We start from the raw sequence: 21,502 nt of genomic DNA on the forward strand, positions 1-21,502 counted from the left end.
ATCCTGGAGACCTGGGATCCAGTCTCACATCGGGGTCCCTGCATGGGGCCTGCTTCCCCCTCTGCCTGTGTCTCTGCCTCTCTCTCTGTGTGTCTATGAATAAATAAATAAAAGGTAAAAAAATAAAAAACCCCACCATTTTAATTTATAAATTTCAGAATATTTAAATTCTATTCCAAATATTCCCAACACATGTGATGACTACATACACAAATAATCTTATGATGACTTACTAAATATTTACTGGGTTTGTACCAAGACAAATAGGATAGAGTCCGAGATAAAAAAACAAATTTGAAAAAGTTATATCAAATATTTATCTATAATAGAATGGGTAAATTGGGGTATAGTCATACATTAAAACATATATTTTAAAGCAATAACAATGAATAGGCTAAAAGTAAGTACAATTACATCAACGAATCTCACAAATATAACATCAGCCAAAAGAAGTCAAGCAGAAGTACAGAAAAACACGCATCAAAATAAGGAGTATAGGAAATAAAGAGGACCTTCTTTAACTGGTTAAAGGATATCTAAAATCTTGACAGAATCATCACAGTTAATGAATCATTAAAATATTACTGAACCCACCATTACTAATTCTACTCAATACCATTTGTCATCATTCATAGGTATGATCATATCTGCAGAAAATCCAAATGACTCTATGGATAAATTACTAGAATGAGTAACAGCATGTTAGTAAGGTCATTAGTTATAAAATCTTCACACAAAAATGAGTTAAAATTCAATACAATAAGAAACAAAATGAAATTCATATTTTTTTTAAAGATTTATTTATTCATGCGAGACATAGACTGAGAGAGAGAGAGAGAGGCAGAGACATAGCCAGAGGGAGAAGCAGGCTCCCTGCAGGGAGCCTGACTGTGGGACTCAATCCTGGATCCTGGGATCATGATCTGAGTCGAAAGCAGGCGCCCGATCACTGAGCCACAGAAAATGAAATTTAAATAAATCCTTTATGATAGCATAAAAACATAAAGAACTAGGAATTAATGTGATAAAGATACAAGACATACAAACCCTTAATTTTATCAAAAAGATACAAAAAAGCTAAATAAATTCAGAGATAAATTGAGTCCTCAGAATAATGGATCTACTATTGCTAAGTGTTATTTCCCTCAAAACTGATCTGCAAAATTTATGTAATCTCAACCGAAATCCCCCAAAAAGTTCTCTTTGGAATATTTTGCTTTAGTTTGAGAATGAAGAAGTATTTACTTTTTTTTGGAGGGGACAGAGAAGGTCAGAGAGTAGCCTTCACACCCAGCCCAGAGACAAACTTAGGATGGATTTCATGACACTGAGATCATGACCTGAGACCAAATCAACAATCGGATGCTTAACTGACTGAGCCACCCAGGTGCCCTGAGAATTAAGTGTTTAGTGTCAACACTTCTACTCAACACCATATTGGTCCAAGCCAGGAGCACTTCATAAAAAAGCACATCCACATGGCCAATAAACATGGAAATTGCTAATCCTTACTGGTCATGAGGATAATGTAAATTTAAAACTACAACAAAATCCCTCAAAATAGCCCCATAGTGATCATACCAAGTGCTGACAAAGATATGGCTGTATCATTAGAAAACTATTTGATTGTATTTTCTAAACTTGAACATATGCATACTCTATGACCTAGTAATTTTACTTTCTAATGTATATCCAAAAGAAATGTGTATACACGTTCACCAAAAGACTTTTACAAAAATGTTCATAAAAGCACTCATCTTCATAGCTTGAACTGGAAATAAATGATTAGAGTGAAAAAGATGAGCACACTGCACTGTATTTATTTATATTTGTTGTTGCCATGTAATCCTACATGACAACAAAAGTGAAGAACAGACTGGATAAATCTCATAAACATAATAAAAGAAAGAAGCTAAACCCACCCCACATCCCCCCAAAAGCATGTATTTTGTGATTTCATTTATAAAAAGTTCAAACAATAGGCATAATTAAAATATGGTACTAGGATAGCCTGGGTGGCTCAGCGGTTGAGCATCTGCCTTCGGCTTAGGGCGTGATCCTGGAGTTCTGGGATCGAGTTCCACATCGGGTTCCTGTGAGGAGCCTGCTTCTCTCTCTGCTTGTGTCTCTGCCTCTCTCTGTGTTTCTCATGAATAAATAAAATAAAATAAAATAAATAAAATAAAATAAAATAAAATAAAATAAAATAATAAAATAAAATAATAAAATAAAATAAAATAAAATAAAAAATAAAATATGGTGCTAAAGGTCACAATAGTAGGTATCTTTGGGGAGAAGACAGAGGTTGTGATAGGAGGGGCAATCTGGGTGTTTTGGAATGATGATATTATTCTATCTATAACCTAGCTGGCTGTTTTGTAATTGTGTTCATTCTGCAATACATCATTAAGCTATACATCTATGATCCATCAATATGAATTATAACAGTAAAAAGTTTTAAATTGAGTTATGTATTTAACTTCATAAGGTTATTATGAGGATTAAAATACAATAATTTCTGCCAAGTGTTTAGCACAGTGTTTACCACGCACTAGTCCTCAAGTAATACAACAACCAAAACCAGAACTAAAACTATAGTTAAGCATTCTAAATACTGGCCTGAAAAATAGAAAAAATCTAAATAAAATAAAAAAATTTTAGCATGCTTAGGCATATTGTCTGCTCAGGGTGCCTGGATGGCTCAGTCATTTAAGCATCTGCCTTTGGCTCAGGTCATGATTCCAGGGTCCTGCTATTGACCCCATGTTGGGCTCCCTGTTCAGTGGGGAGCCTGCTTCTCCCTCTGCCAGCCTGCCTACTCATGCTTTCTTGCCTTCTCTCTTTAAATAAAAAAAAAAAAAAAAAAAAAAAAGTTATCCCAAATCATACATAAAGAAATGATATTATCTTGCTACTTAGTAGTTGGGACAAGAATTGAAGGACATTAATAGGAAATTCTTAAAGGAACCTTATGAAAATCTAGAAAATGAGAGTTGCATCTTTATTACCTCTCTTGAAGCTGGTCTATAGCCATAGCCAGATGGTAAATTTTTGTCTTCTTCGCATCCTTTAGCTCCTGGACTAAAATGTAATTCAACATGAAAACGTTCCTCTGAGGAGAGATCCTAAAAAATATAGAATATTTCCAAAATGAAAAGCTACAGGCTATTTAATTACCCTGGTAAAACACACAAATCAAGAACTCTCGTTACCTTATTAGGATCCTCATAAAGCATGATCACAATCTGAGTCATGTAATTGAGTTCATTGACAACATTTAAGTAATCCATAGCTCGTTTCCACTGTTCATCCTTTGATTCCTAAACAAAAGGTATATGGTAAGCATTTTCTCATATCGCTTTACCTGAAAGTCACTTTATTTTCATTATGGTAGTTTGTTTAATCCTGAGTGACACCACACAAATAAGGTAAATACATACATGTTCAACCTGTCAAAATAACTCAATTATATGTAAGTCTTGGTAAATTACTCATGTTTAGGTAAATTATCTTAAAAATCTTTTACCAGCAGTATTAGAAAGTCTAATGGTATCTTTTTGAATAGCTTTTAGAAAGTAAATATAGAAATCTCTTGAAATACAAACCTGTCATTAAATTCTGAGGGTAAGAGACAGTTAGTTAACCTGAAGTCCCAAAGTCTCTATTGTGGAATCATGCTTTATAAACTGAATACTATCCTCTAAGAGTAGAGCTACTCCCACTCTCATAAGTCAATGTACATTATACAGTAAATATGCCTCATTATTCTGCAGTGGTATCTAAATCAGCAGGATGTGGCATATGTAGGTTCTATCAATCTTACCATCTCCTTCATGTATAGATGACCATTGGTCTTTAAACATAAATCATTTCCATCAGAACTGAAAGGGATCCTACAGAACATGTACTAGAAGCATTCAAAGTGGAAATTTCTATCTGAAAAGGAAAAACTACTCAAAGTCTACAGTCAATGGTCAACAGAGTCTACATCACAGATAACTTTTCTTCATTTCATAGGTCATAAACTTTGGAAATAAATGAACACAACATTTTTTTGGGAGCATACGGTAAGAGTATATGATATTTTGGACTCCAGTACAAAATGTGTGTTACTTTATAAAATGAAATTTAACACACATGTTGATTACTTATTTAAAAAAAACAAACCCAAAACAGCACGTTTTCACATTTAGACATTATCCATCTCTGAGAATGCATTCCCCTTTTGAAGTTTCTGGAAGAGTAGAGTTAAATATACATCATATAATTTGTATTCTTCAGTGTGTGCTTAGCATCATTTTAATAAATGGCTAGCCACACCTCTGAGTGCTCTAATGCCAAGCCATCAAAGTAGCTACTCCTAACCTAAGCAATACTGCAGAGAAAAAACTGCATCTGTGTGTGTTTGTGTGTGTCCGTCTGCCTATGTATTTGGAGGAGGGATAGGTGCTAAGATGTATGTACATGTTTTCTTAAAATGATATTAGCATAGCATTTGAGTTTCACTAAATGTGAATTACTATAAATAATGGATTTAAATATCAAAAAATTTCAATAGGTAAAAAGATGTATTAGACTTCGTGATCCTACATTATTTATAAGAACACCATCTAATATCAAATTCAGTGCTGTCAAACAGGTGTTGCTAGGTCTGTTCTAATGAACATATGAAATTAAATAATATTTAGTAGCATCTTCCTAAACACAATTAACATGCAAGAATCCATAAAAAGCTTTTTTTTTTAAAATAAGGCTTATTAAATATATTCTCTGAAATCTTACTTATAATCTTGTTTCCTTAACAAACACCTTTAAAAATAACCTATTGTGGAGAGCTAGATTTTACCCTGTTCACACTGAAAAATCAAAAAATTCAACTGGGAGAGACTGAACAAGGTTTTATTATATTAGTTACAGGGCCTTATAAAGATAACATGAGTTGCAATGAGTTACAGTTCAAATAAATTTTTTAAGTTAGAAAACGAGACATCATGTTGATATTAAAGACTTTACATATACTTACTAATGTAAAAAATAATTTTTTTTTGAAATTGTGGAAGCAGAGTTTTCAAAGAATGAAGTTGTTCAGCTTCTGTTTTAGAAATGCAGCTGAATGTAATATATACTTAACAAGCTCTAGTTCTACTACCACTACTCCAGTCCAATTATATCATCTTTCTTTAGATCACTGCGAGAGCTTCCTGTTTTCTTATCTACTCCAGCCTATCTGCTGTCCACACAGCAACCAAAGCCATTTATTTCCCTGCTTAAAAATGGTTTCCCAATTCCCTTAGGATTCCCAAGGCACTGGCTCCCCAACCTTATCTGTTGCCAACTCATCCACTGCTCACTATGGCCTGTTCTGTGGAAGCATCGTCCATGGTTTTTCCACCTTCTAAATAAGTGTAAGAGAGCCAAAAAGGAACCACATAAGAGATGTAGTTATCCTCCCCAAAACAATTCCATCATTATGACTCAATATGGAAGTTCTTGACTTGCTGTCATTTTTTTAAAAGATTTCTCTTACTAAAGCTCAACTAATACACATATGTATGCAAGGGATGTCACTTTGCCATTTCTTAATGGGACAAAAAAGAAACCAAAAGTAGAGGGAAGAACATATGAATTAGAAAATTTGATGAAAACAGAGGATAGAAATAACTTGGGTAACTTTAATATTAACTATTCATCAAGGCTAATAATAAAATTAAGAATCAAGAGACATAACAAATCTCCATTATACATCTAACAGCCCTTTATTAAAAAAGTAAAACAAAACTGAATTTTCTTTTAAGAACTACTTTGTCAATAGATGTGTACTGATGTATTCAGCAATATATACATAGAAACTTGAAGGAAAATTCTTATTTTTTGCTATTTTAGAGATGGATGAAAATACATTTTTGACATATAATAGAGTGACATTGTATTCTGGGTAATCTATGGTTTGGGTGTACTGAGAAACAAGATATTAAAATCTCTAAGTCTCTTTGTACATTATCACTTCCGTTGCCAATACTTATGATGTCATTTTATCATTTCAAATGCAAACTTCCTGGGAATCTTACTACTAGCTACCACCTTAGCTGTCATTAATGTGTTGGCTTCCTTACTCTATACTTTTAACTTAAACCTCTATTCTCACATGCGAACATACTCAAGCTGGCTAAAACCAAACTTATTACTTTCCTTCTTAAGATACGATCTTCCCCCCTCAAGTGTTACTTTCATCAGTGAATGGTAGGATCATCTGCTGAATTACCAACATTAGAGATACGGAAATATTTCCTGACTCTTTTCTTTCTCACCCTCCCTACCTGTGAGCATTGGAGGGGTCTCAAGGAGAGTGTTAGTGAAAGCCTAACAGGCTGGAGGAAGTTGTTGGTAAGGGATTATACAAAGGTAAGAAAAATGTTACTGGAAGCTACAGGAAAATCGACTCTTGCTATGTAGGGGCATAAAGTGTAGAAACACTACACTGTAGTCAGTGTACCTAATGAACTAGCTCTGGAGATTTCTAGGAAAAGTACTGAACATGTCACCAAGATTCTTCTCATTGCCTGTGATAAACTAGGAGAGAGATACGCTACAGGAAAATTGTCAATTATAAAGAAGCTTGCTGACTCCAAAAATTAAACTGTTTCTCATTTCCAGACATTTTGGGGACCAAACAATACTGTAATTAAAAAGTGGCTTTCAGGAAGAAAGAAACACAAGACTCTACCATGAAAACATTGTGTGATCATAAAAACACTTGCTAAGACCTCATAAAGATATGAGGTGCTTCACAGACCTTCCAAAGAAACAAAAGACATCCTCAGGACCTTAGGAGTATGCTCTCTCAGATGCTCAGTATTAAGCAATAAGTATTGCTGAGTGTCATCCCTCAGTAACCACAGAGGGAACCCACGGTAGAAAAGGGCTTATCCTTAAGAGATCTTTGGGTGTGATGCGTTTAATACAATATATTCTAAATGACTCCATTTTGTTTTGTTTTTTAAATTATACCACCTTCAACTAAAAATAAACAGACCTTTGGAACCCCAAACTTCTTTGAGCAGGAAGCAGGATGAAGAAAATTACTCAACTGCCAACAAGAGCTACTTTCTATTTTAAAGGAAGGATGACCCATGAAGCAATCAAGAACCCAAATTATGAAGACATGAGCCAAGGGAAACTACTGCCTGGCAGCATGACAGAGTCCCATTTAAAGAATGGGCAACATAGACCTAGGCAGATTTCAAAATTGCTACAGGCTAGTGACTACAGTGTCCCTTCTATTTCAAACTCTTTTGAAAAGTTCACCTACAGCAGTGATGTCTAACCCACCACTGTATGTTGGGCATTTCAAGGACAGATAATTTTTCTCTTCAGTTCATACGTCACTGAATTAAGGTTGAATGCTCTTGAACATTCAAGGAGTTATGTCCAAGGAGTCCCATCTACATCTGGACTTGACTTAGATGAAGAAACCTGGGATGTCAAATTTATGATATAATAAAATAAGAGGAGTAATACTGGATAAGAGGTTAAGTGAATTTTGCATATGGGAGAAATATGGACTGTATAGACAGCAGACATATGATGGATCCTGTTTTCCAAAGATGGCCACCACAATGTATCTACTCCCAAGTACTCATCTTACAATGTGACAGCGACACTCTACTCATGTAGTAATGTAGATGAATTTCCGCATCCCTCGAACCTGGATGAAACTCTGTGACTGCCTCAATCAATATAGCTCAGTAGAAGTGATATCATGTGACTTCATAAGTTAGGTCATTAAAATATCTTGCACTTGCACCTTGTTCCATTATGAAACTCAATCTTATAACTTAGCTACCCTGTTTTGAGGAAGCAGGTCACAAGAATAGGCCAGATGTAGGTACTGTGGTCAACAACCCCAACTGAAATTCTAGGCAACATACAGCATCAAGCACCATACAGGACAGGAAAGCTTTGAGATGATTCAAGCCCCAGCCACTGTCTTAACCACAACCTCATAAGAGACCCAAAGTGAAACTAAGTATATCACAGTCAATCCTTTAAACTGTGAGAGATACAAGTAACTGTGATTGTTTTAAGCCAAGGTGTAGTATGATTCATTTCTAACAGTAGATGAGAGGTACAATATCCAACCCAACACCAAGTTCTTTCTTATCCCTAAATAACTCAAATTCATCAGCTTCTCTTTATCTTATTAACACCAGCCTATAACATCACCTAAAATATTTTATGTTATTGTTTACTTAAATTAAACTTCTCTAAAGGGAAGAGAACATGTCTTTATCTCCAACATCTAGCACAGTGCTTGGTATATAGTAGACCCTGGACAAATTATGGCAAATGGTCAATTAGTGAAAATGCACAGTAAAAACCAGTGTTAGTGACTTCATTACAAATTCAAAGAACCATATTTGTTAAGCAGATTGGAATAGCTTTTTCTACTTACATTGCATAAGGCACCATAGCGAAGAATAGATAGTAAAGAATGTACATGACTTTCACTGGTAAAATATAGCCTGGTACGAACATGACGTTCAGGAGACAGAACACCTCTGGAATACCTAAAGTTAGCAGCAGACAATGTTAGAACATGGCCATCTAGTCAAAACTTAAGTTTTGAAATTACTTGGTAAAAATAAAATTTAATCTTACTAGAAGTGAAAGACTGTACTAAGTGAATCTATCCCTCTTCCAACCACAATGGAGGGGTTATCTTAGTAGATATTCCTCTAACATGAAGATTAACTAGAACTAATTGGGACCTCTGAGATTAGTTAATCTAATCTAAAAGGAGTTAATACTAACCAAGTTCACTGTAAATGGGTCATTTTAGCTTCTCTAATAGCAATGACAAAGGTCATAGCCCTAAAGAAACTCACCAATATTTATGCTGTTGACTAGGGTAAACACTGACAATCCCATGTGAAGAGGACATATATCCCCTTTCCCTGTTCATCTCAGTTTTTCCTCAGTTGGGAGCCCTCAAGAACCTTGGTGGGAAGTCAACTGTTGGAGTACCTAGGTAATCCTTATTTCCACAGTGCACTAAGTGACACATTCCTGATTTCTTCACAGGAACATTAGGTTTGAAATACGAAAAAACAGACGCCTATAGATTTAAATACCAGTACAGTCTCTTACACAGGGTGGAGTTTATTTACAGTGTCATCATCTTGTGTCCTCTGGAGGTCTGAGCGAATTTTTCTAACTAGAGGAGTACAGTAGCCTTTGGCAATCTCCAGTTTTTCAGCTTTAGTTATACCATATTCCTGAGCAGAAAATACATGTTATTAGAAAAAAGATATAATGACAAAGCACTCTAATAAATGTACTGCTAAATTAACTCTTACATTCTAGTAAGAGACAAATATCTTTAGAAAACTTTTTATGAACATTACAAAATTCCTACTTTATGTTTTTTGCAACTACAGGTATAGTATCCTAAAACTATTACGTATAATTGGAAAATTTTTTTGGTAGAAGTGAAAAAAAAGCAAGTGGTTTTTGAAGGGGAGGATGAATGGATGAATGTAATCTTTATGGATAGTACTTCAACTCAATCCTAAGGTTTTAAATGTAGAAACAATCCTAAAAGAAAGATGGATTAAGGATATAAACACTAAAGCAAAGAAAACATTCAATAAACCTATGAAAAGAAATATAAATGAAACAATGAGATTTTGTTTATTTGAATGTCAAAGACTAAGAAGGCTAACAGATCATTTAAAAGACTTTGGCTAATACTTTTAAAGACTTACCTAGTGGTGAGCAAAAATCTAATGAAATTCATCAAATTTAATGACTTCAATAATAATTATGAGTTAATTAATTTTACAATGAGGAATTACAATATGGAATGTTAAGAAAACATAATCATAGTAATAATTATAATAAAAATTACAGTTCAAAGAGGTAGATTAGAAAATGACCTGATATGTAAAGAGAAAAAGCTGTGATAGGTAAAGAGAAAAAGAGGGAGAAAGGCAAAGAAAGCAGAAAATGGAGAGGGAGTGACAGAGAAAGAAAAGAGAGAGTAGAGATGAGGGTAGAAACAGGCATGCCCTCTTTCTTCAAATTCATTCTAGGATACCTGAATTTAAAGGCTACTTCCTAGTATCAGGTACTTTCTAGACAGCAAAAACTCTATACGGGTAATAGATTTGAAAACTGTCAAATAAAGAAAACACTGACTAATTACAGATGGAAGGCCCATGAAAATAGGACTTCTTGGAGTCATTTACCTTAAACTAAAGCTTGGTTGCTTCAATAATCTTGCCAGTATAGATGACTGTGAAATGGGTATGCAAAAAAGATATATATGTAATTGTATATGTGTAAATTAAAGAAAAATGTTGAAATTAAAAATCATCAGACGGGAATCCTCAGGTGGTTCAGCGGTTTGGTGCCTGCCTTCGGCCCAGGGCGTGACCCGGGAGACCTGGGATTGAGTTCCACATCAGGCTCCTTGCATGGAACCTGCTTCTCCCTCTGCCTCTCCCTCTATCTCTCTGTGTCTCTCATGAATAAATAAATAAAATCTTAAAAAAAAATCATCGGACGAAATTTTTTTTGTGTTGTTAGCAAGGAACGAGGAAACGGGTACTCTCAAACACTGTTTAACTGGAAGAAAACTGGTAAAAGATTTCTGGAGCTACAGAAATAGTCTTGAGTATATATAAAGATGTGTAAAAAGAGTGAAAGAAATGAAGAATCCAGATTCTCAAATATGAAATTCTCAAATATAAATTATTTAACCAAATAATTATTTAACCATTTAGCCAGTAGAAGTAATGAGGTACATATAGCTTGAATGATATGGAAAGAAGTTCTTGGTGCTAAGTGAAGGAAAAAAAAAATCAGTTTGTAAAAGAATATAGTATGCTTTTCCCAGTTTCATTTTTGCAAAGAATATATTTGTTACATGTATTGAGAAAAATTCTATCTTCATGAATTTAAAAGAAAAATCCTTTAAGAATTTTCTAAAGCATTAAAATGTTTTTCCCTAGTTAGTAATATCAGTGATTTTTTTTGTTGCTATTTCTACATTTTCTAATTTTACACAAAGATATATAAATTTTGTAATGAAGGAATTTTTTTCCTTTAACACACTGACGTATTTTGTTCACCTGCCAACACCAACTAGTATCAAATAATTAATTTTTAGATATCCTAGTTCTCCTATGTAATTACACCATTTCTGCCATAAACAGAACTAATTAAAATACCACATGAAGCTATATGAAAGCTTATTATGTGGTTATATTTATTGAGAATATCGATGGACTTTATGTGGCAAATGCTAGTATGAACATTCTTCTCTGCATTTCATAACCCACAAATAACTAAACAAATTGTCTTCAAACTTTCATAAGTGTGATGGCAGTTAAAAGAACCTCAGTACGAGATTTAGTCTTGAGTTCTTATCTACCACCATCCCATCATGTCTATTTTAAAGTATTGTTTGTAAGCCATGACCTTTATTTGATGAAAATTGAGACTGGTTAAAAAGTGGAAAGTTAATTCTATCATAGCAAAAGTATCTGTAATTAATTAAAATTAGTTTAGCCGTTAAATAAAATAATAAACACTGTTCTATTTAAGCTTAACTATGATTAGAATTATATAATTCACATAGTATAGATGTAAGAACTAATCAATTCAATGTAAGCATAGACATTTTTAGAGGCATAACAACACTTGGAAGTATACCAGAGAATATACCCATTTTTCTTGCACAGATAATAATATTTTCTAATTCTAAATTAGTATATTCTAAACAAGTCAAAATTTTACATTATTTGACAGAATCATCAAGTCTCTAAGCTTGAAATATTCTTTATTTCCTTGAGAGTTAAGTAGGCAAAATTTTCATTTTTTCCCATTATAAACTGTACTATCATTATAATTACCATAAATACATTTATAATTTTTAGTTTAAATGATTGAAAATGCCTGCATTTTATCCACAGTTCTGGATTTATGAAGGCTAAAGTAACAAAGCAAAACAATATTTACTGGACTGAATTCAACACTCCATTAAAAGAAGAAGAAATTCCAACTTTTTCCATAGTAAGGAACGACAAACAGAAAAGTTAGGGAGTTAAGCCTAAAGCTGTCCTCTCCTTAAGTTATACTCTCAGAAATACAGGAAAGCATGTAAAAAGATCTCTTACTTTTAAAGTTATAACTTTACTCAAATGTAATTATGAATTTACCAAAAATAAGACTGATGCTTGTAAGCTTGAACAAAATGTTGTCTGAAATATCCTAACATTTCAAAGATAAATAATTTAGCCAAGCAAGAAATTCTGAAGGTGTCTTCAAGTAAGTTCTCAAAATGTTGATATCTAAATTAACTGAATCCAAAGATAATTATTGTAATAAAGACTGAGAACAGTTGAGCATGACAATTACTTTAAAAGATATAAATGATGTTTCAAATCTTCCAAACTCATTATCATTTTTACTGATTGTTCTAATTATACTACTTTAAAAAATTCATTATAAATATTTAAGTTATAAGGAGATAGTAAGAAATTTCTTCAGGGATATAAGCAATAAACCTGAAATACATACAGGATACATAGGAGAAATTAACATCTAAAACCCTATTAACACCTGAGTATATTTTTACGCCCAACTCTTAGAAACCAACTTTTTAGTCCCAATTCTAGAACATTTAGTATCCAGAACTGAGAAACGAGAGATTAAATAATTCATGTAACAAAACAGACAAGATTATATGGTAACAAATCATTTGTGTATTTAGCCACTGAGGTGGAAAGTTAGGATATACTGAAAATCTACTCTGAAGAATACATACAGCCACACTTAATGTTTAAGACTGTCATATTTACAGTTTACCTAAAAAGCATACCTTTAAATAATCTTCATTGAAAGAATGAGTATAACTAACATGCACTGAGCCTGGACTAATGTCAAAGCAATCCAAAACAACGAAAAACACCTGGATCTTATTTGTACTTCCAAGACAAACTAATTATATGGTTAGCAGAATTAATAGCAACCATTCCGGGACACCTGGTTGGCTCAGATGGTTAAGTGTCTGCCTTCAGCTCAGGTTATGATCTCAGGGTCCTCGGATCGAGCCCCACATTGGGGGGGGTCCCTGCTCAGTGGGGAGTCTGCTTCTCCCTCTCCTGCCCCTTCCCTGCTCATGCTCACTCTCACTCTCTCTCTCTTTCCACCCCCCTCAAATGAATACATAAAATCTTAAAAAAACAAAACAAAAACAAAACAGCAACCACTATTTTCAGAATAGTTAAGAAAAATCTGAATAAATTCTATCTTGAATTTTATTAACAAAGATGAGTCCAACTTAATTAACTTCAGAGTTATAATCAAACCTGTGTTGACTCAATGACTATATATTGCAGCTAAAACTGAGTATGCAGAATTAAGTGTGTTCACTTTGATGATAATCTTAAAATATCTTACTCTATAAAACTTTTTATTCTGTAAAATTATATCTCTCTCTTTTTTAGATTTGTTTATTTCAGAGAGAAAGAGAGAGCACATGCACCTATGGAGAGGGGCAGAAGGAGTGGGAGACAAGCAAACTCCCTGCTAGGAAGTCTGATGTGGGGCTTGATCCTAGGACCTTGAGATCATGACCTGAGCTGAAATCCAGAATGCCTCTAAATTACTTTTGCAGAATAAAACTTCTCTTCCATTTAGTAAAAAGAAGTTGTCAGATAATAATTCCTTGTTTGCTAAGTCAGTGTTTTTTCTAAGTAGATACTTTGATCTACTTTTTAAATAATTCATTTTGCAAATCACCGAATCAAAAAATATACTTAAGATCATCTATATTATACATCTGACCAAACAAATACTGTTCTCAGGCTGAAAGAATAAGCTAATCCTTAACCTGTACACAAATAATTATAGGTAAGTTGTACACTGTCTGAATTTCCAGTTTTTCAACGTCTATAGTTTTTCCTGAATTTTCTGTGAATATTAAGAAAGGGACACTGATACATTAGCTATTTTTATTTGTATTTTTAAGAAAGGCTACTTTGGTTCAGCATCTTCATATTTTTCATGTATTCCATTTTTTTTCTGCTTTTTAACTTCGGTTCATAGTTGGATATCTGATCTACTCCAATCTTCTCTTTACAATATCCAAATAATCTTTAATAGTTGAGTTGAAAACAAGTCCCAAAAGGGAATCTGGAATCATTTTCTGCTATGTTCTGTAACTCACTTGTTTTGTCACTTGTCTTTTCATTATCAAGCTGATTCTCTGCCTAATTACATTTCTATTATTTAAGCTTTGGTTACACCTTTTTTATAAATCTTATAAATGAAAAGACTCATGACTTACAATCTTCCAAAAATAACTTACACTTTGACCTCTAAGTAATTAGTATTTGATTCTTGATTTTGGTTCAGGTCATGATTGCAGGGTCATGAGATTGAGCCCCATGTTGAGTTCCATGTTGGGCATAGAGCCTGCTTAATATTCTCTCTCTTCCTCTCCCTCTGCCCCTCCCTCCTTGCTCTTTCTTAAAAATATTTTTTTTTTCAAAATGCTTGTACATAAAATAAAAAGACTTGTAAAATTTACATAGGGCCACAGCTACCTTTTGCTCCCACTCCCCAGATACTTCATGGCACAGAATTGGTACATAATAAGTAGCCAATAAATATTTAAGTAATATATTCCATCCTGTTTTCAGTCGTCTTGTTAGTATATTATTTTTCTTTAGGAATATGAATTCTTAAGTTTTAAAGGCATTATAATCAAACTATTAGAAAATCAAGTAATGATTTAATACAATAAAAAGTCTGATTTAAAAAAACAAACAAACAAACAAACAAACAAAAAAAGTCTGATTTATAAATTCATAATTACTTTCCTGTTAAAAGTTATGGGTTTTATAGAGATGAAAACCACTATCTTTTATCCAGTGATAGACATTTTAAAAGAAGCTACAGAACACTGTAAGAAAATTGATCCTAGATTTACTCACCTGAGGGATAACAATATCTGCTAATGCCTTCGAAAGCCTATATAATTCCATTGTATTTTCTAATTTCAAGGAACCATTATGCTGGACATCGTATTTTATACAGTCATATATGTCAGGGATTTTACTAATGTCATATCTTCCATTCTTTGTTTTAAAGTCTTTCTCCAACTTGGACCATCTACGTAGCATAAGCTCTAATGTTTCACTATGGTAAAGCTGAATATCTAAAACAACATAACATATTTAACATATTAAACTTAGAATCAGAGTAAAGGTATATACTTAAAAAAAGGTATATACTAAAAAACTGATAATCAGAATTTTTTAAATGTCAGAGGTAGAACTATTAAGAAGGAAGGGAATGATACTATAGGCATATACCATTAGCAACCATATATTCTGTAGACTTAAATAAAAGATATATATAATTGGCTTAGGACTTCGGTTTATAAAAGGCCTTTCCTTATGTTACACATTTCAATAATCAGAGGAAAAAGAATAACAATTATAACAAAACTCTTTTAAGGCTATTTTCAATTCTGAATTTTAAATACTATTTTCTTACTATATTCACAGAACTAACAGGATAGTCTCTAGCAGAAAAGAACATTAGGAATTAAACAGCTCAGAGGATTTATTTTTATCAGTTAAAATCCTAGATTTCAAAGTTGCCCAAGTTAATCTGAGAGTTAGAGTCCAGATCATCTTCCTATTGCTTGTTTCTTATTATGCTATTTGCTTCTAACTATATGGCAATGCTACAGAATTAATAGTAATATTTTACTATCTTTTTCATGCTATCATGGGGAAAAGAAACTATAACCTATTATAAGCTATTATTCTTTTGTTGCACGTATGTTAACTCATACCTTGAATAGTATGAGGGGCTTAATTTCTTAAGATTGATGCATCTTATTTAAAATGTTTATAGTAATTGGATAATAATTTTCATTTGTTTCACATTCAAAGGAACATATATTTACCTGATGATTTGGGATCTTCCATTCGATGTCTGATTTGAGAAGTCAAACTTTGTATCAAGGAATAAACTTTATCACAAGTCTTCACAGGATTTTTAATTAAATGCATTGATTTGATAAGAGAAATGCTTCCGGATGGAGTAAGCTATAATGAGGAAAGTATAAATTTTACATCTAGTTATGCCTAATTGTCTAAAAGATCAATATACAAAATTTTCCAGTAGCTGGAGACCAATTCCATATCAAAACTGAAAATGACCCCTAAAATATAGTAATAAGATCAAAAAGGAAGTAAAAATCTCAGAATTTAACATTAAAAAATAGTAATTATTAATAATCATGAGAGTACTCACAGAGAAAATTTAACAGAACTACTCTTACAATGAAATTTTATTCTTACAATGACAAATTGCTGACTCAATATGGTTCTAACCATTCGACATATATTTACATGCAATTTCCCTAAGATGCTATTACTATCGCCATCTTCCTTCAGATGAGGTATTTAACACTTGCCTAAGATCAAGCCAATAGTACGTCAAGAGTGGGAGAAAAGAAGCAGGTGGTCCGGCTATAGATCTGGTCCTCTTAAAGATCATGCTAATGCCTTTGTGATGAGATTTTCTTAATAAAATCTATTAACAACAACATAGTTTCAAATTCCAGTTTTGATACTTAGCATGGCGAGTTATTTTATCCCATTAAGTAAGTTTCTTTAAAGTTCATAAAGTGAATTACACCTATTATTACAAACCAGTTAGTTTGGATCAATCTAACCATCAAAGAAAAGTAAAAATTCTGGGCAAAGAACTTCTGTATTTTTGCTGTAAGGTATCCAAGAGATAACACGGTAAGAAACTAGGAGAGCAAATCTTATAGGTTACAGATCCAGAGAATGATCCTGGCATTTAGGTCTACTTTGGCACTGGAGACATTTGTTGATTCTGAATAGACAGAAGAGAAGTAGAGTTTTAACAGTCTTGTTAGGTTAACGGACAAAAGTCAAGTCTAAGGTTCCCAAAAGTAGAACTTGGAAAGCTATGCATATAAGGTTTGAAAAAAAAAAAAGAGGAATCAGATGCAAACCAATCCATGAGCAAACTGCAGACCATGTTCAAGTCAACTCTTGACTCAGAAAGATCTGTTCTGGGGACGCCTGGGTGGCTCAGCAGTTGAGCGTCTGCCTTCGGCTCAGGGTGTGATCCCAGAGGGCTGGGACCAAGTCCCACATCAGGCTCCCTGCATGGAGCCTGCTTCTCCCTCTGCCTGTGTCTCTGCCTCTTCCTCTGTGTTGCTCATGAATAAATGAAAGGAAGGAAGGAAGGAAGGAAGGAAGGAAGGAAGGAAGGAAGGAAGAAGGAAGGGAGGAAGGAAGGAAGGAAGGAAGGAAGGAAGGAAGGAAGGAAGGAAGGAAGGAAGGAAGGAAGAAAGAAAGAAAGAAAGAAAGAAAGAAAGAAAGAAAGAAAGAAAGAAAGAAAGAAAGAAAGAAAGACCTGTTCTGAAACCGGACTAAGGCAATCTTAGATTGCTATGTCAACAAGGCATGGAGCAGGAACAAATTAAGAAAACTTCACTGGAAGATAGTATAATCTTAAGCTAATTTAATTTCCACAAACAAATATGCACCCATTATTCAAGATATTCAGGCACGAAAGAAAACAGGATGGTATATGAATGACAAAAGGCAGACTAAACAACAGAACAGAACCTAGGTATAAGAATGATAAAAAAAAAAAAAAAAAAATGAGGAAACCTAATTTAACAGATACATGCAGCCCTATATCTACTGCAGCATTATTTACAATAGCCAAATTAGGAAAGCAGCCCAAGTATAAACATATAGATGTAGACACTGGATAAAAAAAGATATGGTGTATACAGACACACACACACACACACACACACACACACACACACTCACACACACTCATATTATTCAGCCACGAAAAAGAATAAAATCTTGCCATTTGCAACAACGTGGTTAGATCTAAAGAGTATAATGTTAGGTGAAATAAGTCAGAGAAAGACAACTACCACATGATTTCACTCATATGTGGAAGTGAAGATACAAAACAAATGAAGAAAAAAAAAGGGACAAACCAAAAGAACCACTCTTAGCCACAGAGAATAAATTGATGGTTACCAGGGTAGAGGTGTGGGGGGGGTAAAATAGGTAATGGGGATTAAGAATACACTTATCATGATGAGCACTGAGTGATGCACAGAATTGCTGAATCCCTATATTGTATACCTGAACTAATAAAACAGTGGAATATTGGATTTAAAAAGAAAACAATATCAAAATAAAACAACTGAAAATGAGGAAACTTTCTGTATTCAAAAAAAGTAAACACTAAAAACAAAAAAATGCAAATTACTGAAAAAAATGACAAATTATATATTAAAAAAGCAAAAAGAAACTCTAGGATTGAAAAATGTACTGGCTGAATTAAAAGCACATTGAATACAGCTGAAGAGAGATTTAATAAATTGGAAGACTAGTGAGAAAATTTTATCGGTAATGAAGTACAGAGATCAAAGGACAAAAAAAAAAATTTTAAAGGATAAGAGAAGAGAAAGTTCTAACAAACATGTATTTAAAGACCCAGAAAAAGGTAACAAATGTTACATTAAAGACAAAAACAAAACAAAAGAACAAAAAAAAAAGACCTTCCCCAAACCGAGACTACAAATCCAAGAATCTTAATCAGCTACTAGCAGGATAAATTTAAAAAAGCAAACTACAATCTACAACTAAACATACAAGAGAAAAATTGCTGAAAATCAAAGTTAAAGATGTTCAAAGTGGCCAGGAGTAAAAAAATAAATAAAAGATTATCTTCAAAGGTACAACAATAAGATCAACAAACGACTTCTCAAGGGAAACAGTATAAGCTAAGAAGATGGTGAAGCAGTACCTTCAGTGCAATGAAAGAAAATAAATGTTACCCTAGAACTTTATAACCAGTGAAAATATTCTATGAGAGTAAAGTTGAGGGGCATCTGGGTGGTTCAGTTGGTTAAGTGCCCATCTCTTGATTTCGGCTCAGGTCATCATCTCAGGGTTTTGAGACTGAGCCTCAGGTCAGGCTCCACACTGGGTGTGGAGTGTGCTTAAGATTATTCCTCTTCCTGGACGCCTAGGTGGCTCAGTGGTTGAACACCTGCCTTTGGCTTGGGTTGTGGTCCTGGGGTCCTGGGATTGAGTCCCGCATCAGGTTCCCTAAGGGGAGCCTGCTTCTCCCTCTGCCTCTTGGTCTCTCATGAATAAATAATCTTAAAAAAAAAGATCCTCCTTCTTCCTCTGCTCCTCCTCACACCAACCCCTTTCTTAAAAAAAAAGTAAACTTGAAATAAAAACATCTTCAGATAAACAAAAAAGAATTCACCACCAGAAGACTAATACTGACAATTAATTTGGTTGTTCAGACAGAAGGAAAATGGTCTTAAATGGAAACTATGAACTTCAGAAAGAATGAAAGGTAATTTAAAGGGCACATGTGGGGCACAGTCAGTTAAGTGCCCAATTCCTGATTTCAGTTCAGGTCTTGATTTCAGGGTAGTGAGTTTAAGACGTGCATGGAACCCAAGCCTAGTGTGGAACCTATTAAAACGAAACAAACAAAAAAAACGAAAAAGGGTGAATTAATGGGCAAATCTAAATAAAAAACTTCTTGCATAAAATAATAAAAGTAATATTGTATAGCTTAAAAGATACAAAATTAAAATAATATTAAGAGCATATAAGTTGCAGGCTTAGCTAAATGTTACAAGAATTTTAAAGCTCACTTCTAAATGTGTGGTCTAAGGACTAGCAGGCATTGGCATGAACTGAAAGCTTATTAGAATGGGAATCTTAGTCCCTATCTCAGATGTGAAGAATCAGAATCTGCATTTTTAACCAGACTCCAGATAATTCTTAGGCCAAGTTAACATTTGAATAGTATTTTTCTAGAGTCCTTGTATTGTCCAGGAAGAGTAAGAGCACCATGTATGTAAACATCTAACTTTAAGAAGTCATAGAAACCTACAGTTATCTCTAGGGTTAATGACAAAACAAATAATAAAATCAAATATAATTTTTAAGCTAACAGAGAAATAAGTAAATAAAAAGTACCATCTTCAACAAAGGAAGAGAGAAAAATAAAAAAGGCAGTATAAACATAAAGTACTTGAAAATCTAGTGGATTCATACGTAGATTTATCAATCACTTATAATGTAAATAAAACTGCTCTAAAGATTTTCATAATACATTTTTAAAAATCCTGGCTATATGCAGGTTGTAATAGATACACCTAAAAATGTAATTCCAGGATGATTCAAAGTAAAATGATAAAAAAGATATACAATGTAAAACCAAATAAAAAGGGGGAAGAAACTGTTGTTGCTATATTAACTGCAAACTTTGAGGCAAAAAGTACCAATGGAAATACATCATTTCTAAATTTGTATCTATCCAGTAACAGGCATCAAATATGTAAAGATTAGAAGAAATACAAAGATGGGAAAATCCACAATTAGAGTGCAAAATTTTATTTTATTTTTAAAGATTTTACTTATCTGACAGAGAGGGAGAGAGTGAGCACAAGCAGGGGGAGTGGCAGGCAGAGAAAGAGAAGCAGGGAATGCCTAGCAGGGAGCAGAATGCAGAATGTAGAGCTTAGCAGAAGCAGAATGCTTAGCAGGGAGCCCAATGTAGGGCTTGATCCCAAGACACTGGGATCATGACCTACGCCTAAGGCAGACACTTAACTGACTGAGCCATCCAGATGCCTCAATTTTACAAAACATTTAATTAAAGATATGTACACAAATTCTTTCCCCAAAATAGGACTTCCTATCTAATTTTATTAAACTAGCATAATCCTGATACTGAAAGAGGACTAAGACATAAGAATATAAATGTGAAGGTCAATCTGACTCATGTACATTGATATAAAACTCCTAACCAAAAACAGTAAACCCAAACCAGTGAGATATATTAACAAGAACAACAAAATACGTACACACATATATATAAGTTGAATTTATTCTAGGAACCAAGATAGCTTTACATCTCCCAAAAATCATATGACGCAACAGATGAAAAGGAAATCATGATAAAAATCAGGAACTTTTCATTTAGCAAAACAGGAACAAAATGGAATTTCCTCATTTCAAAAAGGAATAATTATTTTAAAAAAGAATAATTATTAAAAGATCTACAGAAAACATATTTAATGGACAAGTATTAAAGCTTTCTTTGAGAACATGGACAAGAAATGTTACTTCTATTTAACAGTTTTCAGGGTGCTAATTACTGAATTCAGACAAGAAAAATAATAAACAAGATGAGAAAGGAAGAAAAAACTTGGGGGCATGCGCCTTTAAAAGATAAAGAAAAGGGGATCCCTGGGTGGCTCAGCGGTTTAGCGCCTCTATGTCTCTCATGAATAAATAAATAAAATCTTTAAAATAAAAAAAAAAGATAAAGAAAAATCCACAGATAAGTTATTAAAGTAATAAATGAGCTCAATAAG

General features: G+C 33.5%; 1 protein-coding gene across 29 annotated transcripts in view; it reads right to left on the reverse strand.

Moving 5' to 3' along the window:
- PPIP5K2 (diphosphoinositol pentakisphosphate kinase 2) overlaps positions 1-21,502 on the reverse strand; it is a 98,636-nt gene that overhangs the window by 46,215 nt on the left and 30,919 nt on the right. For all 29 annotated transcript variants that reach the window (XM_038532195.1, XM_038532218.1, XM_038532210.1 and 26 more), the window contains 6 exons: positions 15,986-16,127; positions 15,003-15,226; positions 9,148-9,275; positions 8,453-8,567; positions 3,213-3,320; positions 3,009-3,125 (listed from right to left, as the gene is read on the reverse strand). In XM_038532195.1, the coding sequence (XP_038388123.1) occupies positions 3,009-3,125; positions 3,213-3,320; positions 8,453-8,567; positions 9,148-9,275; positions 15,003-15,226; positions 15,986-16,127 (834 nt within the window). The remainder of the gene's footprint in view (positions 1-3,008; positions 3,126-3,212; positions 3,321-8,452; positions 8,568-9,147; positions 9,276-15,002; positions 15,227-15,985; positions 16,128-21,502) is intronic.

Source organism: Canis lupus, chromosome 3 (assembly GCF_011100685.1).
Source record: "Canis lupus familiaris isolate Mischka breed German Shepherd chromosome 3, alternate assembly UU_Cfam_GSD_1.0, whole genome shotgun sequence".
Taxonomy (NCBI): Eukaryota; Metazoa; Chordata; class Mammalia; order Carnivora; family Canidae; genus Canis; species Canis lupus.